This window comes from Molossus molossus, unplaced genomic scaffold (genome assembly GCF_014108415.1).
Source record: "Molossus molossus isolate mMolMol1 unplaced genomic scaffold, mMolMol1.p scaffold_m16_p_2, whole genome shotgun sequence".
NCBI lineage: Eukaryota > Metazoa > Chordata > Mammalia > Chiroptera > Molossidae > Molossus > Molossus molossus.
Genome location: NW_023425355.1, coordinates 8,363,629 through 8,390,212, shown reverse-complemented (window position 1 = coordinate 8,390,212; position 26,584 = coordinate 8,363,629). Strand labels below are relative to the sequence as shown.

General features: G+C 36.8%; 1 protein-coding gene across 29 annotated transcripts in view; it reads left to right on the top strand.

Annotated features, from left to right (window-relative positions):
- ATRX (ATRX chromatin remodeler) overlaps positions 1 to 26,584 on the top strand; it is a 247,111-nt gene that overhangs the window by 117,644 nt on the left and 102,883 nt on the right. For 28 of the 29 annotated variants that reach the window (XR_004960609.1, XR_004960591.1, XR_004960595.1 and 25 more), the window contains 9 exons: positions 8,901 to 9,003; positions 11,412 to 11,633; positions 13,032 to 13,173; positions 14,347 to 14,456; positions 16,241 to 16,387; positions 16,542 to 16,719; positions 18,823 to 18,960; positions 20,512 to 20,687; positions 22,032 to 22,149. Coding sequence is in view for 3 of the 29 variants with exons in the window: in XM_036270983.1 (XP_036126876.1) it covers positions 8,901 to 9,003; positions 11,412 to 11,633; positions 13,032 to 13,173; positions 14,347 to 14,456; positions 16,241 to 16,387; positions 16,542 to 16,719; positions 18,823 to 18,960; positions 20,512 to 20,687; positions 22,032 to 22,149 (1,334 nt within the window). In the remaining 26 variants the exon portion in view is untranslated. The remainder of the gene's footprint in view (positions 1 to 8,900; positions 9,004 to 11,411; positions 11,634 to 13,031; positions 13,174 to 14,346; positions 14,457 to 16,240; positions 16,388 to 16,541; positions 16,720 to 18,822; positions 18,961 to 20,511; positions 20,688 to 22,031; positions 22,150 to 26,584) is intronic. The other variant, XR_004960596.1, reaches the window with a different exon arrangement.

Here is a 26,584-nt window from a genome sequence, read left to right as displayed (position 1 = left end):
TAGTAAGATGTGTTCTCTCAATTCACAAAACTACTGATCTAGATTATTAGTTATTTAAAATTTTGTTTTGTAGCATAGTATTTTAGAATACTACTAACCATCAATATGTAAAAAAATTGTTTCAGAATAATATGATTCTTCTATAATTTATTAAATAGGCAATCTGTGTGTGTGTGTGTGTGTGTGTGTGTATATATGTATAAGTGTCTACAATTCTAAGTTTTAAAACACTTAAGGTTTTTTGTTAGATTAGTACCTACCATGTTGTTCCTGGAATATTGCAACTTATGTATTTTAGAGAGATATAAAATATAAAATAGCTGGAGCCCTGGCTGGTTTGACTCAGCGGTTAGAGCGTTGGCCCGCAGACCAGAGAGTCCCAGGTTTGGTTCCTGCTGGGGGCATGTATCTTGGTTGCAGTTTGTCCCCGACCCCAGTTGGGGTTGTGCAGGTGGCAACCAGTCAATGTGTCTCTCTCACGTTGTTTCTCTCTCTCTCTCTTCCTCCCTCTCTATCTGAAGATAAATGCAAAAATATCCTTGGATGAGGATAAAAAAAAAAACAACATAAATAGCTGGAGGCAATGATAATTTTTAAAAACTGAGAAATAATTCACACAACCCAAAATTTACCATTTTAAAGTGTAGAATGCGCCCTGGCTGGTTTGGCTCAGCGGTTAGAGCGTCGGCCTGTGGTCCAGAGAGACCCGGGTTTGGTTCCCGCTAAGGGCATGTACTTTGGTTGCAGTTTGTCCCTGGCCCTGGTTGGGTCGTGTGGGAGGCAGCCACTCGATGTGTCCCTTTCACATTGATGTTTCTCTCTCTCTCTCTCCTTCCCACTCTACCTGAACAAAAAATGGAAAAATGTCCTCAGGTGAGGATTAAAAATAAACAAACAAACAAATAAATGAATAAATAAAATGTAGAATACAGTGGTTTTAGTTTTTGGAAAACATTGTTTTTTTATTTATTGTTGACAGTATTACATATGTCCCCCATCCCCTGCCTCCTTTGCCTCCTGCCATCCAGCCACCACCCCACCCCAGGCCTTCTCCACACTATTGTCTATGTCCATGAGCTATGCATACGTGTTCTTTGATTAATCACTTCTCGTCCCCTCACCCCTTTCCCGTCTGAGATATCTCAATCTGTGCCATGGTTCATGCCTCTGAACCTATTTTGTTCTTCATTTTATTTTGTTCACTAGATTCCACATGTAAGTGAGATCATGTGATACTGTATTTGTCTTTCTCTTACTGACTTATTTCACTAAGCATAATAATCTCCAGGTTCATCCATGGTGTCTCAAAGGGTAAGAGATCTTTCTTTTTTATAGTTGCATAGTATTCCATTGGGTAAATGTACCACAGCTTTTTTGTTGTTGTTAATCCTCACCCAAGGATACTTTTCCAGTAATTCTTAGATAGAGTGGAAGGGAGGGGGGAGAGAAATAGAGAGAGAAACATCCATGTGAGAGAGACACATTGATTGGCTGCCTCTCACATGACCCCGACCAAGGCCAGGGATCGAACTTGCAAGCCAGGTACATACCCTTGGTGGGGAATCAAACCCAGGACCCTTTGGTCCACAGGCTGATGCTCTAACTACTGAGCCAAACTGGCCAGGGCTACCACAGATTTTTTATCCACTCATGGACTAGGATTTTTATGGTTTCGTGACTTTTTTTTTTTTTTTGGTATGTGCCCCTAGCGGGAACCGAAACCGGGACTCTCTGGTCTGCAGGCTGACGCTCCATCCGCTGAGCCAATCCGGCCAGGGCTCATGACTTATTTTTAAGTCTTTTATCCAATTTGAATTTATTCTTATATATGGAGTAAATTGGTGGTCTAGTTTCATTATTTTGCATGTACCTGTCCAGTTTTCCCGACACCATTTATTGAGACTATCTTTACTCCATTGTATGTTCTTGTTCCCTTTATCAAATATTAATTTACCATAATGGCATGGGTGGATTTTGTGGGTCTCTGTTCTGTTCCATTGGTCTATATGCCTGTTCTTGTGCTAGTAGAAGGCTGTATTGGTAACAATGGCTTTATAGTATAGTTTGATGTCTGGTATTGTGATTCCCTTCAACTTTTTCCTTTCTTTTTTTTTTTTTTTTTTTATCTCACCTGAGGACATTTTTCCATTTTTTGCCCAGATAGAGTGGGAGGGAGAGAGAGAGAGAGAAACATTGACATGAAAGGGACACATCTAGTGGCTGCCACCCACATGACCAACCAGGGCCGGGGACAAACTGCAACCAAGGTACGCGCCCTTAGTGGGAACCGAACCCGGGTCTCTCTGGACCACAGGCCGACACTCTAACCACTGAGCAAAACTGGCCAGGGCTCAGCTTTTTTCTTCTTCTCAAGATTGCTGGACTATTCGTGGTCTTATGCGGTTCTACAAAATTTTTGCAGTATTTGTTCTAGATCTGTGAAATATGCCATTTCTATTTTATTTTATTTTGTTTTGTTGTTTTGTGGGTTTTTTTTTTTTTTTTTTGGTTAATCCTCACCTGAGGATGTTTGTCCATTGCTTGCTTATTTATTTATTTATTTATTTATATCCTCACCCGAGGACATTTTTGCATTCTTTGTTCAGATAGAGTGGGAGGGAGAGGAAGAGAGAGAGAGACAGAAACATCGACGTGAAAGGGACACATCGAGTGGTTGCCATCCCCACGACCAACCAGGGCCGGGGACAAACTGCAACCGAGGTACATGCCCTTAGTGGGAACCGAACCCGGGTCTCTCTGTACCGCAGGCCGACGCTCCAACCTCTGAGCCAAGCCGGCCAGGGCTGTCCATTGCTTTTAGAGAGAGTGGAAGAGAGGAGGGTCGAAGAGAGAGAGAGAGTAAAAGAGAAAGAGAAAGAAAAACAATGCTGTGGGAGAGACACATCAATTGATTGCCTCCCGCATGTGCCCCGACCAGGGCCAGGGATTGAACATGCAACCTAGGTATGTGCCCTTGACTGGTAATCGAACCCACATGGGCCGATGCTCTTATCACTGAGCCACAGCGGCCAGGGCATGACATTGCTATTGTAATAGGGATTGTGTTGAATCTGTAGATTGCTTTAGGAAACATGGACATTTTAATGATGTTAGTTCTTCTAATCCATGAACACGGTATAGATTGCCAAGTACAGGTCTTGTACCTCCTTGGTTAAATTTATTCATAAGTACCTTATTTTTGTTGTTGCAGTAGTAAATGGGATTATTTTCTTAGTTTCTCTTTCTCAGATTTCATGCCTGGTGTATAAAAATGTCATCGATTTATGGATGTTAATTTTGTGTCCTGCTACTTTGCCAAATTCATTGATTAAATCTGATAGTTAAAAAAATTTTTTTCTTTATTGAGTTTTAGAGGGAGAGGGAGACAGAGAGAGAAACATCGATGAGAGAGAACGTTGATTGGCTGCCTCCTGAATGCCCCACGATGAAGATTTGGCCCACAACTTGGGTATGTGCCCTGACTGGGAATTGAACCGGCGACCTCTTGGTGTGTGAGCTGATGCTCAGCCACTGAGGCACAATGGCCGGGCTAAATCTAATACCTTTTTTGGTGGAATCTCTAAGGTTTTCTATGTATAATATCATGCCATCTGTGAATAATGACAGTTTTACTTCCTCCTAATTGAGTTTTGGAAGATTGTGTGTTTCTAGGAATTTGTCCAATTTACCCAGGTTGTCCAATTTGTTGGCATGTAGTTGTCATAGTATTTTCTTATAATACTTTGTATTTCTGTAATGTCAGTTGTTACTTCGCCTCTTTAATACCTCATCTTTATTTGGGTCCTCTCTCCTCCTTTCTTTCTTTTTTTTTTTTAGTATTTTATTTTTATTTTTTTATTAATTAATTTTTGTTACAGATGTTTCTCCTTTTTTCCCCCACTGATTCCCCCCTCCCCCTTCCTCCCTGCCCTGTCCCCAGTTTGTTGTCCATGTCCACTGTTCATGCATACATGCATATAAGTTCTGTGGTTAACCCCCTCTTCTGGGGATTGTCTCTCCTTGTTTCTTGATGAGTGTGGTTAAAGGTTCATCAATCTTGTTTATCTTTTCATGGAACTAGCTCTTGGTTTCATTCATCTGTAGTAATTTTTTTTAGTCTCTGTGTTATTTATTTCTGCTCTGGTCTTTATTATTTTCTTACTTTTACTTAACCTGGGCTTTTCTTGTCCTCTTTCCGATTATTTTATTTGTAGATTTAGATTGTTTATTTGAGCTTTTTCTTGTTGTTGTTTTTTTGAGGTAGGTTTGTGTTTCTATGAACTTGTCCTCTCAGGACTGCTTTCATTGTGTTCCATAGATTTGGGGTTGGTGTGTGTTTTCATTTTGATTTGTTTATAGGAAGTTTTTGATACCTTCCTTGATCTGATTGGTAATCCATTCATTGTTTAATAACATGCTATTCAGCCTCCATATGTTTGAATGTTTTTATTGATTTTTTTAGAGAAAGGAAGGGAGAGAGAAACATCGATGTGAGAGAGAAACATCAGTTGGTTGCCTCCTACACACCTCCCACAGGGGATCAAGCACGCAACCTGGGCATGTACCCTGACTGGAAATCAAACCAGGACCTCTCAGTCCATGGGACGACGCTCAATCCACTGAGCCATACCAGCTGGGCTGTATCCTTTGTCTTTTTGTTTTCAGTAAAACTAGTCCTCTTAATATTTCTTGTAAGGTATATCTCTTGGTGGTGGATCCCCTTAGCTTTTGTTTGTGTGGAGAAGCCTTAATTTCTCCTTCATGTCTAAAGGAAAACTTTGCTGGATATATATTATTTTTGGCTGATGATTTCTCTTTTAGTATTTTAAATATTTGATTTCACTCCCTCCTAGCTTGTAAGGTTTCTGCTGAAAAAGTCAATGATAATCTAATGGGGTTTCTTTTAAAACATTATTTTTCTTTATTGAATTTTAGAGAGAGGAAGTGAGAGGGAGAGAGATAGAAATATCTATGATAGAGAACATCAATTGGCTGCCTCCTGCATACCCCCCACTGGGGATCGACCTACAACCTGGGCATGTATCCTGACTGGGAATCGAACCGGTGACCTCTTAGTGCATGGGTTGACACTCAACCGTGGAGCCACACCGGCCGGATTATATCCATTATTTTTATATTGTTCTTTCTAATGGAGACAAATTGTGCTTTTAGAGTTCTTTTATTTTTTTGTTAACTCTTAATTCTCTTCTTTCACCTGAGACATTTCTTGAATTTTAACTTTATATCACTCATTCTCTTTTTAATCTGGTTGGTGCTCTCTAATTCATTCTTCATTTCAGTTATTGATTTCTTCAGCTCCAGAATTTCTATTTGGTTCTTTTTCATAATTTCAATCTCTAAAGAACTCGTTTTGTCTGTTAATTTTATTCCTGAGCTCATTGAACTGCATTTGTGAGTTTTCTTAGATCTCATTGATTTTTTTTTGGAATTGCAATTTTGAATTTTCTGTCACTTAATCAGTCTTCTATGTCTTTTAGTTTGATTTCTGGAGACTTTTCATTTTATTTCCGAGCTGCCCTTTAACTTGGTTGTTTATGGTACTTGATTTTTTTTTCCTCTGCCTCGTTATTTGAGATTAAAATCTTTTTTGGTACTGTTTTGTTTTTAACAATTTAGCAGGTTGATAAGTAGAGGTCTTTCTTTTGTTTTTCAGTCAGTGGTCTTATAGGGCAAGTTTTTATTTTGTTTGTACTACTGGGACTTGCGGGATCTCAGTTGGGCTGTCTCCCCTCAGGGGTGGAAAATGCTGTGATGTTGAACATGTTTTTATGTGCTTTTATTGTCTCTGAGTTGGATGAGATAGATTTATGTCCCTTGGGCATTGTTCACAGGCCAGAATAATGTAAGGAAGTTCTACTCTTCTCTTTCCTTTCTGCAGAATGATCTGGGAGTTGGGCATCTGTTTTCTGACCTTGTTGAGGTGATCAGGGGAGGGGTAGGGCAAGTGTGAGTCAAAATGCTGTGACATTGTTATTTCAAGTGGACTCTTGGTCAGGTGTTTGTTTGCTGCGGTTCGTTTTTTGTTAATCCGCACCCTGAGGATATATTTTTTTCATTGATTTTTAGATAGAGTGGAAGTGAGGGAGGGAGAGAGAGAAAAACATCGATGTGAGAGAGATGCATCGATTGATTGCCTCTTCCACAACCCTGACTGGGGCCAGGGATCAGACCTGCAACTCAGGTATGTGCCTTTGACCAGGATCTGAACCTGTGAACCAACACTCTAACCACTGAGCAAAACCGGCCAGGGCTGCTTGCTGCAGTTCTTTAAGTGGCTTCTGAATTCTCACAAAGTTACTTATTACTCTGTGTTATTGCTTTTTCTGTATTTGTGTGGGAGAACAACAGCCTGGAGTTTCCTAGTCCACCATTTTGCTGAAGTCACTGGGTATTTAATTACTTTTAATGGGTGAATACTATGCCACTTTATGGATAATATCACATTTTGTTTATCCATTCATCTGTAGGTGGATGTGTGGGTTGTTCCCACTTTATTGGCCATTATGAATAATGCTGCTATGAACATTTGTGTAAATTTTTACATAGTCATAGTTTTCATATTCATTCAGTAATATGGTAATACTATGCCTAATTTCTAAGTAATTGTCAAACTGTTTTTCATAGTGGCTTACCATTTTACATTGATAAAAATGATGCACCAGGGTTCCTATTTCTTTACATTCTCACTAACATTTATCATTTTTGTTATTTTGTTTATAGCCAACCTAGTGGTATGTGGTGGCAACTCATGATTTTGATTTGCTTTTCCCAAATGACTAATGATACTAAGGAATTTTTCAGGTGCTTACTGGTGATTTGCATATCTTATTTGGTAAAAACATCTATTAAAATTATTTTCCTAATTTTTAATTTGATTTTCTTTGTCATAAATGTAGTTTTATTAAAAATAGGTTTTTATTGATTTTTTTGAGAGTGAGAGAAATATCCATGTGAGAGTAATATATCAGTCGGTTGCCTCATGCACACCCCCTACTGGGGATTGAGCCCACAACCCGGGCAGGTGCCCTGACCAAGAGTCGAACTAGGACCTCTCAGTCCACATTGGATGTTGCTCAATCCAGTGAGCCACACCAGAGAGGCTAATTTGATTGTTTTAATATAGTCTGGGTGTAAGACTCATACCCAGATGTATGATTTGCCAATATTTGCTCCCATTTTGTGTGTTTTTTACTTTCGTAAGGGTATCCATTTATGCACAAAAGTTTTTCATTTTTATGAGATCCAGTATTTCATTGTATTTGGTTGCTTTTGCTTTTGGTGTCACATCTAAAAATCCATTGCCTAATATAAGACCACAAGGATTTATGTTGGTGTTTTCTTTCACAAGTTTTATAGTTTTAGCTCTTATATCTATAACTGTGATCCTTTTAAAAAACTTTTTTGAAATTTTATTTAAGTAAGCTTCTAGTTTTGTATGTTTATATGGTTATCAATTTTTCTATTATAAAAACTGTTATAAAAATATTTGAATACTCAAAGGGAGAGAGAAAGAAACATTGACATGAGAAGGACACATTGACTGGTTCCCTCCCGACCCCAACCATGGCTAGAGACGAACTGCAACCAAGGTATGTGCCCTTTGCCAAGATTGAACCCATGACTCACTGGTCCACAGGCCGACGCTCTACGGCTGAGCCAAAACGGCCAGGGCTAGAAATATTTTTATTATAACACTTTTAAAATAATACATGAGCACACTTAGACATATATATGTATATACATATCTATGTATGTAGTCACACATTTGTTTCATTATTTCCTTGGAATATATTCCCTAAAGTGACATTTTTGGGTCAAAGTTGTATCATTTTAAGACTGGTCATACATATTTTTAAACTGTCTTATAGAAGCCAATATTTCTCAACCCAGCAGAATGTGTAAGTAGGCATTTCCTTAATCTTTTTTTTTTTTTTTAAATCCTTACCCGAGGACATTTTTTTGCATTTATCTTCAGATAGAGTGGGAGGGAGAGAGGGGGGAAGAGAGAGAAATGCCAATGTGAGAGAAACCCATCAACTGGTTCCCACCCACACGACCCCAACTGGGGCCGGGGGCAAACTGCAACCGAGGTACGTGTTCTTAGAGGGAACTGAACCCAGGACTCTAGTCCGTGGGCCGATGCTCTAACCACTGAGCAAAACTGGCCAGGGCCATTTCCTTTATCTTTAAGAGTAAAACAATGAACAGTTTTTCAGGTGTAACGTGTATCTTGGAGGACTTTGATCCACTTTGAGTTAATTTTTGTATATGGTACAAGGTAGGGGTCCAACTTTATTCTTTTGTATGTAGATATACAGTTGTTTCAGCACAGTTTGTTGAAAAGACTATCTTTTCCCTATCGAATTGTCTTAATAACCTTGTTGAAAATATGTTCACCATAAATGTAAAGTTTTATTTCTTTACATTCATTTCTTCCATTGATCTGTATGTCTATCCTTGATTCCAGGAATATATCGTTTGGATTCATGTAACTTTGTATACCAGTTTTTAAGTTGAGAGAACTTTTCTCATCAAAAGATGTTATTATTATTTTTTAATTAAGTGAGCTGATAGAAATCAGTATCTAACTTTTATAATCAACTTTTTTTAGAGATGGTTAATATTTTTATGTGTATATTGACCCTCCACCTATCTTATTACTCATATGCCAAATCTCTTCTCTGAATAACTTAAAATATTGATCTTTGGGTCAGAATTGAGAGTTATCCTTCTTAAATCTAGTGAAGTTATTTTGCTTTTTGTTTTTCTCTCATTTTCAAGAATGTACACAAAGGTTAAAGCATTTCTCAAATACTAGATAATTCATTTAAGGAAATTCATCATGAAGTGTTTTATTTTGCATTTTAAATGTTCTTTAGGTCTGCAAAGAGAGCAGAGATGGAAGAAAATCAGCGAAGTTATAAACAGAAAAAGAAAAGGCGGCGCATTAAGGTTCAAGAAGATTCATCCAGTGAAAACAAGGTAATTATATTAATATGAGCTTGAATTGTAGTTGGTGCAGAAGACCATGTAAGTATGTTATTACCTCTTCTGCATTCCATTTGTTTATTTCCTTTTTATACTTTTGTGGAAGGTTTGACTTGTTGAATGTATAAATATGCAAAAGCATTAATTTTGGCATATCGATTTTTTTCTGTTTTTTAACTAAATCTAATTGAAATTTTAAGTTATTCTGATTTATTATTATTATTATTATTATCATTATCATTATCATTTTGTTGTTGTTAATCTTCACCTGAGGATGTTTTTTCATTGATTTTTAGAATGGAAGGGTGGAGGGGAGAGACATCCATGTGAGAGAGACACATTGATTGGTTGCCTCCCACACTTGCCCCAACCAAGGCCGGGGATCGAACCTGCAACCTAGATATGTCCCCATGACCAGGAATTGAACCTGTGACCCTTTGATATGCAGGCCAAACCAGCCAGGGCTAATTCATTATTTTACAGTCTGAGGGCTATAGAATTGATGTAAAATGTTCCAATTTCTGAAGACATAAAATATTTTATCCTGAATAATAATTCACATGGAATAAACTTCTTCTAGCAGTGAAGTTAGCCAATTTGAATTTTTTGTATATAAATCAAATTATGTAAAGTACAATTCTCTGTAATATATTTTAGTATGTCAACACCATTTTCTTTTGGGAGGGTTTTTTTAAATCCTCACCTGAGGACATTTTTCCATTTTTTTTCGTTCAGATAGAGTGGGAGGGGGAGAGAGAGAGAGAAACATCGACGTGAAAGGGACACATCGAGTGGCTGCCACCTGCACGATCCAACCAGGGCCGGGGACAGACTGCAACCGAGGTACGTGCCCTTAGCGAGAACTGGACATGGGTCTCTCTGAACCGCAGGCTGACGCTCTAACCGCTGAGCCAAACCGGCCAGGGCAGGAGGGTTCATTTTTTTAAACAAACCTTTTATTTATCTATTTATTTGTTTTATTTTTTTGTTGATCCTCACCTGAGGATATTTTTCCATTGATTTTTTTAGATAGAATGGAAGGGAGGAAGGGAGGGAGAGAGAGAGAAACATTGATGTGAGAGAAACACATCGATTTGTTGCCTGCCACATGACTTGGATCAGGGCTGGGGATTGAACCTGCAACCCTTGAGTAGGAATCAAAGGTACATGCCCTTGAGTAGGAATCAAAGCCAAGACCCTACCGTCCATGGGCCAACTCTCTAACTGCTGAGCCACAGTAGCTAGGACTTAAAGGAACCTTTTAAACCATTTCTTAGTATACACTTCAGTGTCCTTAATTTCGTTCAGGATTGGAAACTTTGTACCTATTAAGCAGTATCTTTTCATTACTGACTAACCCTATTCCTTCCTAACCACTATTCTAATTTCTGTGTCTATGAATGTGCCTGTTTTTAGTTTGTTCATATAAGTGTTTGTCATCTAATATTCATCCTTTTGTGTCTGGCTTATTGTCATTGACATGATGTTTTCAAGATTCATCCACGTTGTAGCATGTATCATAAGTTCCTTTCTTTTTAACGCTGGATAATATTCCATTATATGTATATAGCTCATTGTGTTTATTCATTCATCCATCTGTTTTTTTTTATTCTCACCTGAGAACATTTTTCGATATTTTGTTTAGATAGAGTGGGAGAGGGAAAGAGAGAGAGAGAGAGAGAAACTTCGACATGAAAGGGACACATCGAGTGGTTGGCACCCACATGGCCCAACCAGGGTCGGGGACAAACTTCAACCGAGGTACATGCCCCTAGCGGGAACCAAACCTGGGTGTCTCTGGACCACAGGACGACGCTCTAACTGCTGAGCCAAACCAGCCAGGGCCATTCATCTGGTGATGGACATTTATGTTGTTTCCATCTCTGCCTGTCATGAATAATGCTGCTGTTAATGTGGTATGCAAATATCTGTTTGAGTCCATGCTTTTTATTCTTTTGACTATAATCTGAGAAATGGAATGGGCAGATCATGTGGTAATTCTATGTTTAACTTTTTGAGGAACTGTCACACTGTTTTCCTAATGCACCACGCTTTCAATTTTTCTGTGTCATTAACACTTGTTATTTTCTTTTTTTTTTTTAATAGCCATCCTAATAGTATTTCATTTTCATTTTTTTATTTAAGTTTCCCTAATGACAAGTAATGTTCAGGGTGTCTCTTCTTGTGCTTACTGAACATTCCTGATATTTTCCTTAGAGAAAAGTCTATGCCAGTCCCTTGTTCTCTTTCTGGGGTTGTTGTAATACTCTTCTTTATTGTAAAGTATAATTCTGAAGGTTTTCAGTTTGTTTCTTTTACATTTTATTGATATATTATTTATTTTAATATGAAATGGATAAATTAGGCAATTGTCTTTACTTCTGATCATTTAATTTACATAGAGTAATTCTGAAGAAGGAGATAAAGAAGATGATGATGAGGAAGAGGAAGAAGAAGAAGATGAAAATGATGATTCCAAGTCACCTGGAAAAGGCAGAAAGAAAATAAGAAAGATTCTTAAAGATGATAAACTAAGAACAGAAACACAAAATGCTCTTAAGGAAGAGGAAGAAAGGCGAAAACGTATTGCTGAGAGGGAGCGGGAGCGAGAGAAATTGAGAGAGGTAAATCAATTTTTATTTATGATTTCTTTTTAACATGTGACTTTCATAGATTCATAGATATATTTCGATATTACAAGAATAGAATGTTGTCATCAACCACAGATTTTTAATGACAGTTTTTTTCTATTAGTAGTGTTTTATGCAACTTAAAAAATCTTTATTAGGCTTTATTAATATAATTAGGTGCATGGAAAGAGTTAAAAGTATTGAATGATGACCAATGTGATTGTGTTTTATTTGGGGTAGAAAAATTTTTAAATAACCTTTTAATGTAAAAATTTTCAAGCAGATGTACAATTAGACGAGTTTTATAAATTTTTTTGTAAAAAAATTTTTTTGTTTATCTTTATATATATATATATATATATATACACACACGTGTTTCTTATAATCACATTACTGAATGTGGCATAAGCTGTATTTTTCTCTCCCTTTAAAAAATTATTTGTTTATTTATTTATTTATTTTTTAATCCTCACCCAAGGATATTTTTCTATTTATCTTCAGATAGAGGGAGAGAGGGGGAGAGGGAGAGAGAGAGGGAGAGAGAAAGAAAGAAACATCAACATGAGAAGGACGCATCAACTGGTTGCCTTCTGCACAACCCTGTCCAGGTCCAGGGACGAACTGCAACCAAGGTACATGCCCTTGACTGGAATCGAACCTGCAACTCTTTGGTCCGTGGGCCAGCGCTCTACTGCTGAGCCAAACTGGTCAGGGCTGTTTACGTTTTCTTTTAAATAGCTTGAGCTTATTGTTACTCATTTAGAATTAAAGGGTATTTTAGGTTCTTGTCATATTTTTGAGTGCATGACTCTCAAACCAATGTTTCTAATTTTTTCTTTCTTTCACAACACTTTTCAGTGAGAGTGTTTTGGCATCTTGGGTAGGATAGTTCTTGCTTGGGACTGCCTTTAACATTGTAGAACATTTATGCCCCCCCCCCACCTTCCTGGTCTACCTTAAAGACCAGTCCTGACAAGTTATTGTGACAACCATAAGTGCCCTTTTACATTTTCAAATGCCCTTTAGAGGAATAGAATCTTCCCTATTTGGGAGCTACGTGTCTATTCAAATTTTAATGATGGCACCATATATTAGTTTAAAGCACTTCTTTTCTCACAGCTCTACCTATAATATGTATTGAGATATCCAGTGTGAGAAATGATTAGCTAAATTACAGACATTACCACAGTGATTCAAAGTCTTGTGGCGGTTTTTGACTTTGGAAAACATGTAAACCTGTGATCTGTCCTGGTCTTATTAAATGAAAATAATTGTATGTGTGGTTTTGAAGTAGGTATGTTTATATTTTGAAATTTTTCTTTTAGTAAGGGTAATACTCCACTCTTGTTTGTAAGATTTCTGTGAGCTTAATTATAGTTCCCTTTCTTGTAGGTGATAGAAATTGAAGATGCTTCACCAACCAAGTGTCCAATAACAACCAAGTTGGTTTTAGATGAAGATGAAGAAACCAAGGAACCATTAGTGCAGGTTCATAGAAATATGGTTATCAAATTGAAACCCCATCAAGTAGATGGTAAGAAACTGTTAGATGATTAAAGTGTTTTAAATTAAGTTTTACCAATATTTGATGTCTTCTGTGTACCTCACATTCTGCTAAGCGCTGGAGGTACATTGATGAGCAAAACAAACATCATCCATGCCCTTATGGAGCATATAAGCAAATGAGGAAGAACAAAATTGAATGATTGCAATGATAATGAGTGTTGTAAAAGGGGAAGTAAGTGCCATTTACAAATGGGTATATATGACAAGTGAATTTCACCTAGTCTTCAGCAGTTGACTAAAGTCAGCTGCGGGGTAGGGACAGTTACAGTTAGTTAAAAACCTTCACGTGATGCTATTTCAACAGTTTGAGGTATATATTTTTTATCCTCATCCGAGGACATTTCTGCATTTATCTTCAGATAGAGTGGGAGGGAGAGGGGGAAGAGAGAGAGAGACACACACACACACACACACACACACACATCGACTGGTTGCCACCCACATGACCCCAACCGGGGCCGAGACAAACTGCAACCAAGGTTTGTGCCCCCAGAGGGAGCCAAACCTGGGACTCTGGTCCATAGGCCGACGCCCTAACCACTGAGCAAAACTGACCAGGGCTTGAGGTATGTTTGTTAATAATATTTCTATATTGGTGTTAGAAAGATACCAAAGCATACCTATACTCTGCTTTGTTAGAGCGGAATCAATAAGTCAGTTTTGAGTGTGTATGCAAATGAATTCCTATGAGAAGTTCTACAGTTGGTACTCCTTTAGTAGTCTGCCCCCTTTCTTGTTCAGTCTTTGTTAATGAATAAAGGGACAAATGATAAACTATCTCTTGTTTTCTTGATTGACTCAATAAACCTGAAAGTACATTTTGATAGAAGTCTGTTTCTTCTTTGGATAAAGTTACTATTTTAGATCATTTATATATCTCTTTGGACCATCCCAGGGAATGGAGAAGGTTTGCTGTGATAGGTTAGATAAGGTGACCTTGTTGTGTGCTTGTTTTTACTTTCTTTTTTATAGTTAATGGGGGTGGTGGTAAGTTGGGGGGAATACTCATTTACATTTAAGAGATTCTTTGGTTTTTTTAATTCTATTTCCTAGATGTTTTGGTAATGTTTTTGATATGTTTATGAGGGAAGATTTTTAACTTGGGCCTTTAAATTGAACTTAATGAAGCTGTTATTTTTAGGTGTTCAGTTTATGTGGGATTGCTGCTGTGAGTCTGTTAAAAAAACAAAGAAATCTCCAGGTTCAGGATGTATTCTCGCCCACTGCATGGGACTTGGTAAGACTTTACAGGTAAGAACATGAAGGTGGTCTGTTTTTGTGCATTTATTACTTTAAGAATATAGGATTCTGTTATCTTACAGGCACAGTTATAGGGACTGGAGATAAAGCAGTGAACAAGAGTAACAAGATCCCTCTTCCAGGAAGTTTATATTCTGGTGGTGGAGAGATATTTTAATCAAATAAAATAAGAATATGTATTTTCAGATAATAAGTGTTAAGGGAAATAGAGAAAGAAAGCATTTTTTAGGAGATGATATTTGAGCAGCGATCTTAATGAAGTGAAGGAATGGGGTTACAGGCTAGCCAGTAAAAACTGCAAAGATTCTGAGGTAGAAATGAACATCCTTTACAACTTGTTTGTTCGTTAAACCTCACCTGAGAATATTTTTTCCATTGACTTTTATAGAAAGAGTGGAAGGTAGGGAGGGAGAGAGATGAAAGGAGAGGAAAAGGCTGGGGATTGAACCCCTTTGGTGCGTGGGCCTGACTTTCACTGAGCCACACTGGCCAGGGCCCTTTACAATTTTTTTTTTTAATCCTTACCCAAGGATATTTTTCTATTTATCTTCAGATAGAGTGGGAGGGAGAGAGAGGGAGAGAAAAGGAAGAGAGAGAGAAACATCAACGTGAGAGGGACATATTGACTGGTCACCTCCCACCTGACCCTGACCAGGGCAGGGGATGAACCGCAATGGAGGTATGTGCCCTTGGCCGGAATTGAACACAAGACTCATTGGTCCGTGAGCCGACATTATACCGCTGAGCCAAACTGGCCAGGGCTACAACTTTTTAACAGTTTGTCATCCTGTAGTAATGAGAACATAAAATATTTTTCACTATTAAAGTTCTATATTTCTGAATGGCTGGAATTGTAGCAGAGATGTGAACTTAGTGAATATATGTGTAATTTTAAACCATAAGATAGTTATTATATATTCTGAACACTTTAAAATGGAAAAGTACTCTATAACACAATTGTCTATTAAGTGGGCAGTGGTATTTTCTGAAAGGTTGTAGGGACATTCTGTGGAGACCAGGAACTTAGTAGCTATTTTGGCATGGTTACTTCTTGTGTTTTTTTTTTTTTTTTTAAGTTTTCTTGATTTTAGAGAGAGAGGAAGGGAGAGGAAGAGAGAGAGATAGAAACGTCGATGAGAGAGAACATCAATTGGCCACCTCCTGCATGCCCCCCGCTGGGGATCAGGCCCACAACCCAGGCATGAGCCTGACCCGAGAATCCAGCTGGCGACCTCTTGGTGCATGGGTCCACGCTCAACCACCGAGCCACACCAGCCGAGCACTTTTTTTAAAAAAAAAATATGTCTTTTATTGATTTTTTTTTTTTTTTGTCGGGAGGGAGGGAGAGACAGAAACATGGAAGTGAGAAAAACATCGATTGCCTGCCTTTTGCATGCCCCCTACTGGGGATTGAGCCCACAACCCAGGTATGTGCCCTGACCAGGTATCAAATCAGGGACCGCTCAGTCCATGGGACTGAGCCACACTGGCTGGGCTGGTGTGGTTACTTCTTATATTCATATTATTATTATTGGCTCTTTAGAGTTGGAAGGGTCTTATCCATCATGTAGTTGAACCTCCTCCTTTTACATAGGATATCTCTTCCCCTGTACTTTGCCTGGTTTGGAAATTATGAGCTTTGGTTGGCTGCTTTGTTGTTTAAAGCAGGAAAAAAAACAACCAACCAACCAACTACTGAATTGTAAGATTACTTGATTTATTAACATTTTGTGGATATTGAAATGCACTTGGCAACTTCATTTGTTTTCTTGTAGGTGGTTAGTTTTCTTCATACAGTTCTTTTGTGTGAGAAATTGGATTTCAGTACAGCTTTAGTGGTATGTCCTCTTAATACTGCTTTAAATTGGATGAATGAATTTGAGAAGTGGCAAGAGGGATTAGAAGATGATGAGAAGCTTGAGGTATCATATTTTAATGTTTTTATTATTAAAATAACTGCATGAAATTAGTATAGTAAAAAAGATTTTTTATTACCAGTGACATATTTCAATGGGATATTTAGTATTTGTACATTACTCATATCTAATTTTAAAAATCTTTATTTTCTTACAAAAGGTCTCTGAATTAGCAACTGTGAAACGTCCTCAGGAGAGAAGTTACATGCTTCAGAGGTGGCAAGAAGATGGTGGTGTTATGATCATAGGCTACGAGATGTACAGAAATCTTGCTCAAGGAAGGAATGTGAAGAGTAGGAAACTTAAAGAAATATTTAACAAAGCTTTGGTTGATCCAGGTAAGATATTAACAGGCACTGAGATACAGAAGCAAGTTGAATAAAAAATGTGCTTTATGTTTTATTTAACAAATACTAATTGAGCAACTACTGAGTAGCTGGTTCTTTTTAATTTATCCTTCAGGCTGTTGCCTTTTCATTTTTTGGTATAATTTGATGAAGATGAAATGACCTTTAATGTTGCCAGCTGTTCAGAATGCACTTGCTGAGGTTTTTAGGGAAGACCTTGTAAACAATAAAAAAGAGTCTTGTGCCTGTCACATTTGCAGATGTTTCCAATATTAGATGATATCAAGCACTCTCTCCATACTCTGAAAACAGTTTTTAAGATTCTTTCCCAACTTTATGTCATTAGAAAAATTGCTGCATGTTTTTTCTTTTTTAAAGGGTCATCACTATGAAGGTTAATATTTGCAATATTGTCAATCCTTATGGCAGTAATCCTCATGATGCAAGATCAAATATTTGACTCTTTTTTGCCCCATAAGAAAGCAGCAAGTTGTACTGTTCATAAAACTAATTTTAAATATTAATTTATATCTATAATTGTTCCTTTCAGTCTTCATCTTGTCATATCTAATTACTTTAACACACTATTGAAGCTTTTGATGTTTGTTGAGAAAGTTGAATTTTCACTCCAGAAAAAATAACAGTATTCTTTAGAATCCATGGCTTTACCTCTTTTTTATTTACTTTAATTTTTACATTTTTCAGCTTTATTGAGGTATAATTGACAAATTAAATTCTAAGATGCTTAAAATGTACAACATGATTTGATATACATTGTGAAAGGATTCCCACTTTGAGTTGCACATCTACCACCTCATATATTTATCTTTTTTGTGAGAACATTTAAGTTCTAAGCAAATTTCAGTTATGTAATACAGTCACCATGTTATACATTTAGATCCACAACTAGAGCTACAATGTTAAACATTTAGATCCTCAGAGCTTATTCTTATTATAACTGAAAGTTTGTACCCTTTTACCTCTTTTTCAGATGGTTATTTAATTCACATATGCCAAAGTAACTTTACTTTTGTAATCTAAGGCCTAATAATATGTTTATCTTTTTCTCATGATTAAAATAGTTGTCTAAAAGTCCTGACGTGGTTGTATTGCTGGAGAACTATAAGCTAATGAATAGTATTGCAGCATATGCTTCACAAGGTTTCCTTGGAACAGTTTATTTTTTATTTTTTTCATCTTTATTGTTGAGAGTTTTATAGATAGTCCCCCCTTTTTTCATCCCATTGCCTCTTCCTTCCAGTTCCCACCCTGCCCCATGCCTTCATCACCCTATTGTCTGTGTCCATGGGTATGTATATATGCATATAAGTTCTTTGGTTATTCTCTGTCTGCCCTTTCTCCCACAGTCCCTCTGAGGTTCATCAGTCTGTTCCCTGCTTCCATGGCTCTTGACCTATTTTATTCATCAGTTTATTTTGTTTATTAGATTCCACATATAAGTGAAATCATGTGATATGCATAATACTCTCCAGGTCTCTTCATAGTGCCTCAAAGAGGAATCCTTCTTTATAGCTGCATAGTATTCCATTTTATTTATTTCTACATGCGCGTGCGCGTGCGCACACACACACACCCACCCCCATAGCTTTTTTTATTCACTCATCTACTGATGGGCACTTGGGCTGTTTCCAGATCTTAGCTATTGTAATTAGTGCTGCTGTGAACATAGAGGTGGATATATTCTTTCTTTCTTTCTTTCTTTTTTTCTTTTTAATCTTCAGATAGAGCGGGAGGGACAGAGGGAGGAAGAGAGAGAGAGAGAAACATCGATGTAAGAGACACATCTCATCTAGTGGTTGCTACCCACATGACCCCAACCTGGGCCAGGGACAAACTGCAAGTGAGGTATGTGCCCTTGATCAGAATCGAACCTGGGACTCATTGGTCCGTGGGCCGATGCTCTAACCACTGAGCCAAACCGGCCAGGGCCTGGGCTATGACTATTTTTATAAGAACATTGTTTATCTTCCCACATGAGCAGCACTGTAAAAGGATTAACTTTATTTACTCAGATTGATTACAATTTCACATTTGTTATATATTAATTACATGTTTTTCTATATATTTTTATAGGCCCTGACTTTGTTGTTTGTGATGAAGGCCATATTCTAAAAAATGAAGCATCTGCTGTTTCAAAAGCTATGAATTCTATCCGATCAAGGAGAAGGATTATTTTAACAGGAACACCACTTCAGAATAATCTTATAGAGTGTGAGTTAATATCTGTAGAGATGCCGTAGAGTATTAGCTTTGCCACTTTGCAGTTCGCCTTTCTTCTGTTTAGTATAGTCTCTGACCATAATCTATGTAGGTCCATCTTAGTCTACTGTGAGAGAATACCTTACATTTGAAATAGAATGCTTTATAAATATTAATGGTAAACTATAGTTAAGAGGTGTGCCGTTGTGAGTGTTGAAATATAAATACTGAATTTGAAATATATAAAAAGTATCAGAAGTCTTAATGATTGCTTTAAAAGCACAGATGCAGCCCTGGCCGGTTTGGCTCAGCGGTTAGAGCGTCGACCTGCAGTCCTGAGAGACCTGGGTTCGGTTCCCGCTAAAAGCACAGATGCATTTGTGACTACTCAGGAGATGCTGTGACAAAATATATCCAGTTTTGGGGGCAGGTACTAAGAAATGCTAGGTGTGAACATTTTAGGAAGGAGGAAGTAGGCAAGGAGAGCTGTGTTGAATACATGTTAGCATAGAATTTGTGGAGGTGGAAGATAGATGATATGAACGCAGGGAAGTGACTTGTGAATTTCCCTCGTTTTAATTTGTGTGTATTGACACTGAAGAGGGAACATGAGTTATTCAGCAAGTGACAAATTGAAATTTCTTATTATAATCCATTGTAGTAGTTTTTTAAAAAATTTTTTACATTGTTTTCATTCATTTAGTTTTTTATAGTAATTTAACTTTTTTATTATTTGTAACACTGGTTATTATTATTAGCCTGTATTTTCTTTATTTTTATGTGTTCTGGCTTCCCCCTTTCCTGTTACCCCACTTATAGAAATGCTGTTTCTCATTGTGGTCTGATTTGTATAGGGTAACTGATAATTCTGTTAAGGACTTCTGGAACTAAATGAATAATATCAAATTTGATATAATAGCTTATTACTTGATTTTATTATTTTGATTTAGTATTTATGTTTTTTTCCCCCACAGCATACTCTTGCTTATCATAAAATCTTGGTTAGAATTACAGAATACGTATTTTATACTTCCTATTTATTATAAAGACTATGGAGTTAGAAGAAAACGTTGTTAGGTTGTTTTTAAAACACTCATGTATAGAATTTATTGTTATTTACTTATTTTGTTAATGCTCACCCAAGGATATTTTTTCCATTGATTTTTAGAGAGAATAGAAGGGAGGGGGGAAGGGGAGAGAGAGAAAGAAACATCAGTGTGAGAGAGACACATTGATTGATTGCCTCCTGCAAGCGCCCTAACTGGTAAATGGGGCTGGGAATGGAATCTAGGACCCTTCGGTGGGTGGGCCAACACTCTAACTACTGAGCCATGCCAGCCAGGGCTGGTTTTATTTGAATTTCTCATTTGGTTTAGGAAATTCAGTTCTAGATTAGACTTATAACCAATGTTCAATCTACACTCAGTTTGCTGTTCTTTCTTTGTAGATTAATTTTAATACTTCTATGGCATGCGTTTTTTTTGACATGAGCATCTTATCAGAAAATTTTTCTGAGTCATTTTGCCATTATTGTTGTTAATGAACTAATGTCTTCTCTCTTAGATCATTGCATGGTTAACTTTATCAAGGAAAATTTGCTTGGCTCCATTAAGGAGTTCAGAAATCGATTTATAAATCCAATCCAAAATGGTCAGTGTGCAGATTCTACCATGGTAGATGTCAGAGTGATGAAAAAGCGCGCTCACATTCTCTATGAGATGTTAGCTGGATGTGTTCAGGTACAAATACATTCCCCAGTAATAAAATATTGTTACTTCATTATATTGCAATCCCAAAATGTTTTCTGAATTTAAACTTTATTTTCTGTTTTCCCCCTTTTTAGTATATAATTAAACCTCCTTTCATTGTCCTTAAAAGTGTATGCAACATTATTACTTTTTAAATAAGTTCCATTGAGAAGGTTAGACCATACTTGATTAGTTTATTAGTGAAGTGTATGACTTCATATTTTAATATGTAAATTCCTCATCTTTAAGATAGAGGATATATAAAAGGAACACAGCTATTATGATTAAGAAATTCCTGTGCTCATTCTAAATCTAGAATGTAGTATTCTAAACCTCATTTACTTGAAATGGTTGTACGAAAAGCATTTATGACTTATAAGGGGTACCATTTTTAATATAAACCTGAATAAACAATTTTATCATTGTCAAGTACAAAACAAACCTGAATGGGCTAGTAGTGTTGTTTATTTACACATCTTCAATTAACCTATATTAATGAGTAGATAACTATGTAGTGACTGAGCCAGCAATTAATAGATCTCAAGATCTGCACTCTTTCTTCCAACACTAGACACTAATGGTAGCCACAAAGATGTAGCAAATGAGACAGGTCATCCTTCTGCCTGGGTATACTAACATCATATAAGGCAAAGTCGTCCTGTTTGTTCAGGTTAGCCACAGGTACTAGCAAGTACTGTGTTTCTGTGTTGCTGCGACTACCTAGGCAGCTTTTATTTTCTGGATTAGGTAGTCATTGTATCTTGCATATTAGTGTTCTCTCTTTCCTGTTCCAAAAGCGATTTCAAGAGTGCTTATATGTGATTTGGTTTCTCATTTGGGCAAAGATTCCCCCTGGAGTTATGTGTTGTCCTCTGGCACTTTGGCACATCTTACACAAAGGACAACTAAGAGTACATCTGACTTCAATTAATCAGTTTTACTGTATGATCAAAGCATTTTTTTTTTCCTAGAACTGTCTACTACATCCCCTACCATCCTTTTTTTCTTTTCTTTTATATGTATAGAGGAGACCATTTGAAAACCTAAATTGCTCACTTGGTAATATGACCACTCCCATTTAAAACCTATGTTACAGAATCTTTATACCAGTGCATCATTTTGTGTAGTCATATGAAATACATTAACTGCAGTCATATGGGAATCATTGTGTGATTAAAGACTGTAAATATGTTTAAGAAGATGTTTTCTTATATGTTTGGTACCTACTTCTTTATGTGTATCTTTTAGTTGCAAGCAATAATCATTCTTAGAGCAGTTAATTCCTGTCATATATTTTGGTTAACTAATTTTCATTCTTTTTCTTGTTAATTACAGAGGAAAGATTATACAGCATTAACAAAGTTCTTGCCTCCAAAACATGAATATGTGTTAGCTGTGAGAATGACTCCTATTCAGTGCAAGCTCTATCAGTACTACTTAGATCACTTAACAGGTAACAAATACAATTAGTTTACTGTTTTTACCTTTCCTGTAAAGATATTCTTTTCTGTAGAATACTGTCTAGGTAATTTTACCGTGTCAGTTGTTCTTTTTCAATTTTGCAATTGAGTAAAATTGATCTGCTTATTTTATAAAAGCACAAAATATTTCTAATTAAAAAGTCACTAATATTGTCAAAATAAAATCAAGGAATAAACAGGTGAAAAACCATACAAAGCAACTGTGAATAATGCCCTTAATTTGTATAAAGCTTTTATTTCAGAAAAATATAAATGTGAATAAATCAATAAAAGAAAACATATAGAATTCCAATATATTATTAAAAAACATTCAACCACATTAATAATTAAAAGCATGTAAATCAAATCCATGAAATCATTTCTGTTAAATTGACAAAGGCTGAAGGAAAGGAAAAGGCAAAATACAAGGCATAGTGTATATTATACTTCCACTGTTACAATAAAAATACATGCAAATGCCTAAAATATACCAAAATGTTAACTGAGGTTGTTTTCTGGGTGGTTTCATTATGATGAACTTTTAGTTTCTTTCTTTCTTTCTATGGGTTTTTAAAAATACAATCAATAGGTATTGTTTCATCATCAATAAATTTGTATATGCGTATGTCTATATGTTTGTGACTGTGTGCCCAAGGTTGTCACTGTTCACAGAACAAAACCTAGTTTCTGTCCTGAAGTGGGATTTCTTTCTTTCTTTTTTTTTAAATGTATCTTTATTATTGGAAGTATTACAGATGACCCTCCTTTTTTCCCCCATTGACACCCTCCTCCCTGCCTTCACTGCACTATTGTCTGTGTCCATTGGTTATGCATATATGCATATAAGTTCTTTGATTTATCTCTTCCCACCCCCTACCCCTCTTCCTCTGAGGTTTGTCACTCTGTTCCCTACTTCCATATGTCTGGATCTGTTTTGTTCGTCAACTTAATTTGATCATTACATTCCAGAAATAAGTGAGATCATGTGATACTTTTCCTTCTCTGACTGGCTCATTTCACTTAGTATAATACTCTCCAGATCCCTCCATGTCATCTCAAAGGGTAAGAGATTTTTCTATCTTACAGCTGCATAGTATTCCATTGTGTAAATGTACGATAGCCTTTTTTTATCTGCTCATCTACTGATGGACATTTGGGCTGTTTCCAGATCTTAGCTATTATAAATAGCGCTGCTATGAACACAAGAGTGCATATATTCTTTCTGATTGGTGTGTTAGGCCTCTTAGGATATATTCCAAGAAGTGGGATCACTGGGTGAGATGGCAGTTCCATTTTTAATTTTTTGAGGAAACACCATATTGTTTTCCATAGTGGCTGCACCAGTCTGCATTCCCACCAGCAGTGTACTAGAGTCCTCTTTTCTCCACATCCTTGCCAGCATTTGTTTGATGATTTGTTGTATACATAATTAAGTAACCAAATATAGACTTCTAATGAGAGAGTTACTTTGTAGTTTAAGAATGTGAGAGATGTTCAGACCTCTCTTTCATTAATCTTTGAGTAATGAAGGATGCTAAATTTGGTCATTTAATTTAACATTTTTTTTCCATTTAAAATTTTGTTTCAGGGAAAGTGCTAACTACAGTATTTTCAAATATTAGAGAATCATTTGTCTTTAATAACCAGTAGCAAAATTTTAATAGCTTATATATAGAGGTTAAAATGTACTCTTTTGAAAGCAATGCAGTATTTAAGAATTAAAGTGGCCTGATTCTTTAATCAGGAGTAAATATGTAAATTACTAATTACCAAAGCTTCAAAACTGAAAGAAAATCATTGTTAGATAACAGTTTGGTGCCATGAATCTTTCAGTTATGAAAAGGTCTGAGGTTTCCCCATACTAAATAAGACGTTTTGTTTCCTTAAATTATAATAACCTGAGTTAATAACCCCTTTGAGAAAACTTCCATGAAAAGGCAAATGAGTTATATTCTCACTACATACCATTACAGTATTTTTCCTGAAATGTCACCCAACTGTCTCAATTGAATTCTGATCTTTTGTTTCTATAGTTGACTTTTTTTTTTTAGATTCTACTTGATTTTAAGAAGTTCACTTAAATTTTGCTTTTAATACTAGCAGTGGTTTGATGTTAATTTTAGTAGCGATAATTTAAAATATTTGCAGAATTAATATCATAAGGGACTGACTTAAAAAAATTTTTTTTGTTTAGAGAGAGAGGAAGGGAAAGAGAGAGATAGAAATATTGATGATAGAGAACATTGATTGGCTGCCTCCTGCATTCCCCCCATTGGGGATTTGGCCTACAATCTGGGCATGTGCCCTGATTGGGAATGCGACCTCTTGGTGCATGGTGATGCTTAACCACTGAGCCACATTGGCTGGGCAAGGGATTGACATTTAAAAATATATATTTTTATTGATTTTTTAGAGAGAGAAGAAGGGGAAGAGAGAGAGAAACGTTGATCGGCTACCTCCTGCACACCTCCCACTGGGGATGGAGCCTGCAACTGGGGCATGTGCTCTGACTGGGAATCGAACTGGGACTTCTCAATCCATGGGACCATGCTCGATCCACTGAGCCACACTGGCCGGGCAAGAGACTGACTTATAATGGATTTCAAGGAAATTAAAATCTGTGCACTATTGTAAAGCATGCAGAAATGGAGCACATGAAATCACAATCCACAGAATGGGAGAAAGTATTTGCTAATCGTGTATCTGATAAAGGGATTAATATCCAGAATATATAAAGAACTCCTGCAAACTCAACAGTAAAATTTCCAAATAATCCAAGTAAAAAGTGGGCAAAGGACTTCAAAAGACGTTTTTCCAAAGAATATTAAAAAATGACCAGTAAGCACATGAAAAGATGCTATACATCATCATTACTTATGAGGAAAATGCAAATCAAAACCTCGAGATACATTTCACACCTGCTAGGATGATTAATATAAAAAGAATAAGAAAAAGGAAAATACAAGTATTGACATGGATGTGGAGAAATTAGAACACTGGTGCATTGTTGGTGGGAATGTAAAATAGTGCAGAAAAAGCAGCATGGCAGTTCCTCAGAGTGAGACATAGATTCACCAAAAGATCCAGCAACTCCACTTTTAGGTATATACCCAAAATAATTGAGAGCAGGAATTTAAACATATACCCAAGTGTAAATCAATGGATGAATAGATGAACAAAATATGATTGTGTATGTGTGTGTACGTGTACACACACGTATACCCAATTGGAATATTATTTAGTCTTAGAAAGGAAATTCTGGCATGTTACAACATGAATGAATCTTGAAGACATCATGTTTAACAATGAAATATGCTAGCCCTGGCCAGTTTGGCCCAGCAGTTAGAGTGTTGGCCTGCGGTCCAGAGAGACCCGGGTTCGGTTCCTGCTAAGGGCACGTACCTCGGTTGCAGTTTGTCCCCGGCCCTGGTTGGTTGTGCGGGTGGCAACCACTTGATGTGTCCCTTTCACGTCGATGTTTCTCTCTCTCTCTCTCTCTCTCTCTCTCTCCCTCCCTCCCTCCCTCCCTCCCTCCCTCCCTCTCTATCTGAACAAAATATTGAAAAATGTCCTCGGGTGAAGATTAAAAAAAAAAAGAAATATGTTAGACACAAAAGGACAATTATTATATGATTCTACTTCGAGATACCTAGAGTAGTCAGATATATAGAGGCAGTAGGTGGAATAGTGGTTACCAGGAGCTGGATGACAAGACAATGCATAGTTATTTTGAATGGGTACAGAATTTCTCTTTCAATTTAGGGTAATGAAAAATCATAGAATTAGAGAATGGTGATGGTTGCACAACATTGGAGTTATATGAATGGCACTGAATTGTACTCTTACAAATGGAGAGGCATAATATGCTTTTGTCTCAAAAAAAAAGGTTCATTGGTCCAAGTGCCACCCTCGAGAGATTGATTCAGTGGACATGGAGTAGGGCTCAAGCGTCTGCATTTTTGTATGCCCTACAGGTGATTTTGATGTACCCTCAGCTTGAGAACCACTGCTCTAAATGCTCAACATCACTGGCCATCAGGGAAATGTCAATCAAAACCACAATGAGACACTGCTTCATTACTCACTAGGATGGCTATAATATCAAAAATAGAAAATAAGAAGTGGTGAGGATGTGGAGATATTGGAACCCTTATATGTTGCTGGTTTGGAGTGTCAAATGGTGTAACTGATGTGGAACACAATTTGGCAGTTTCTTAAAAAGGTTAAGTATAGAGTTACCATATGACCCAGTGATTACATTCTTAGGTATATACCCAATAGAAATGAAAACACGCTTCCACACAAGGATTTTTACACCGGTGTTCATAGCAGCATTATTCATGAGCTAGAAATAACACATATGTTCACCAATGGGTAAATGGATAAACTAAAGTGGTATTTGCATGTAATAGAACATAGTTTGATAAT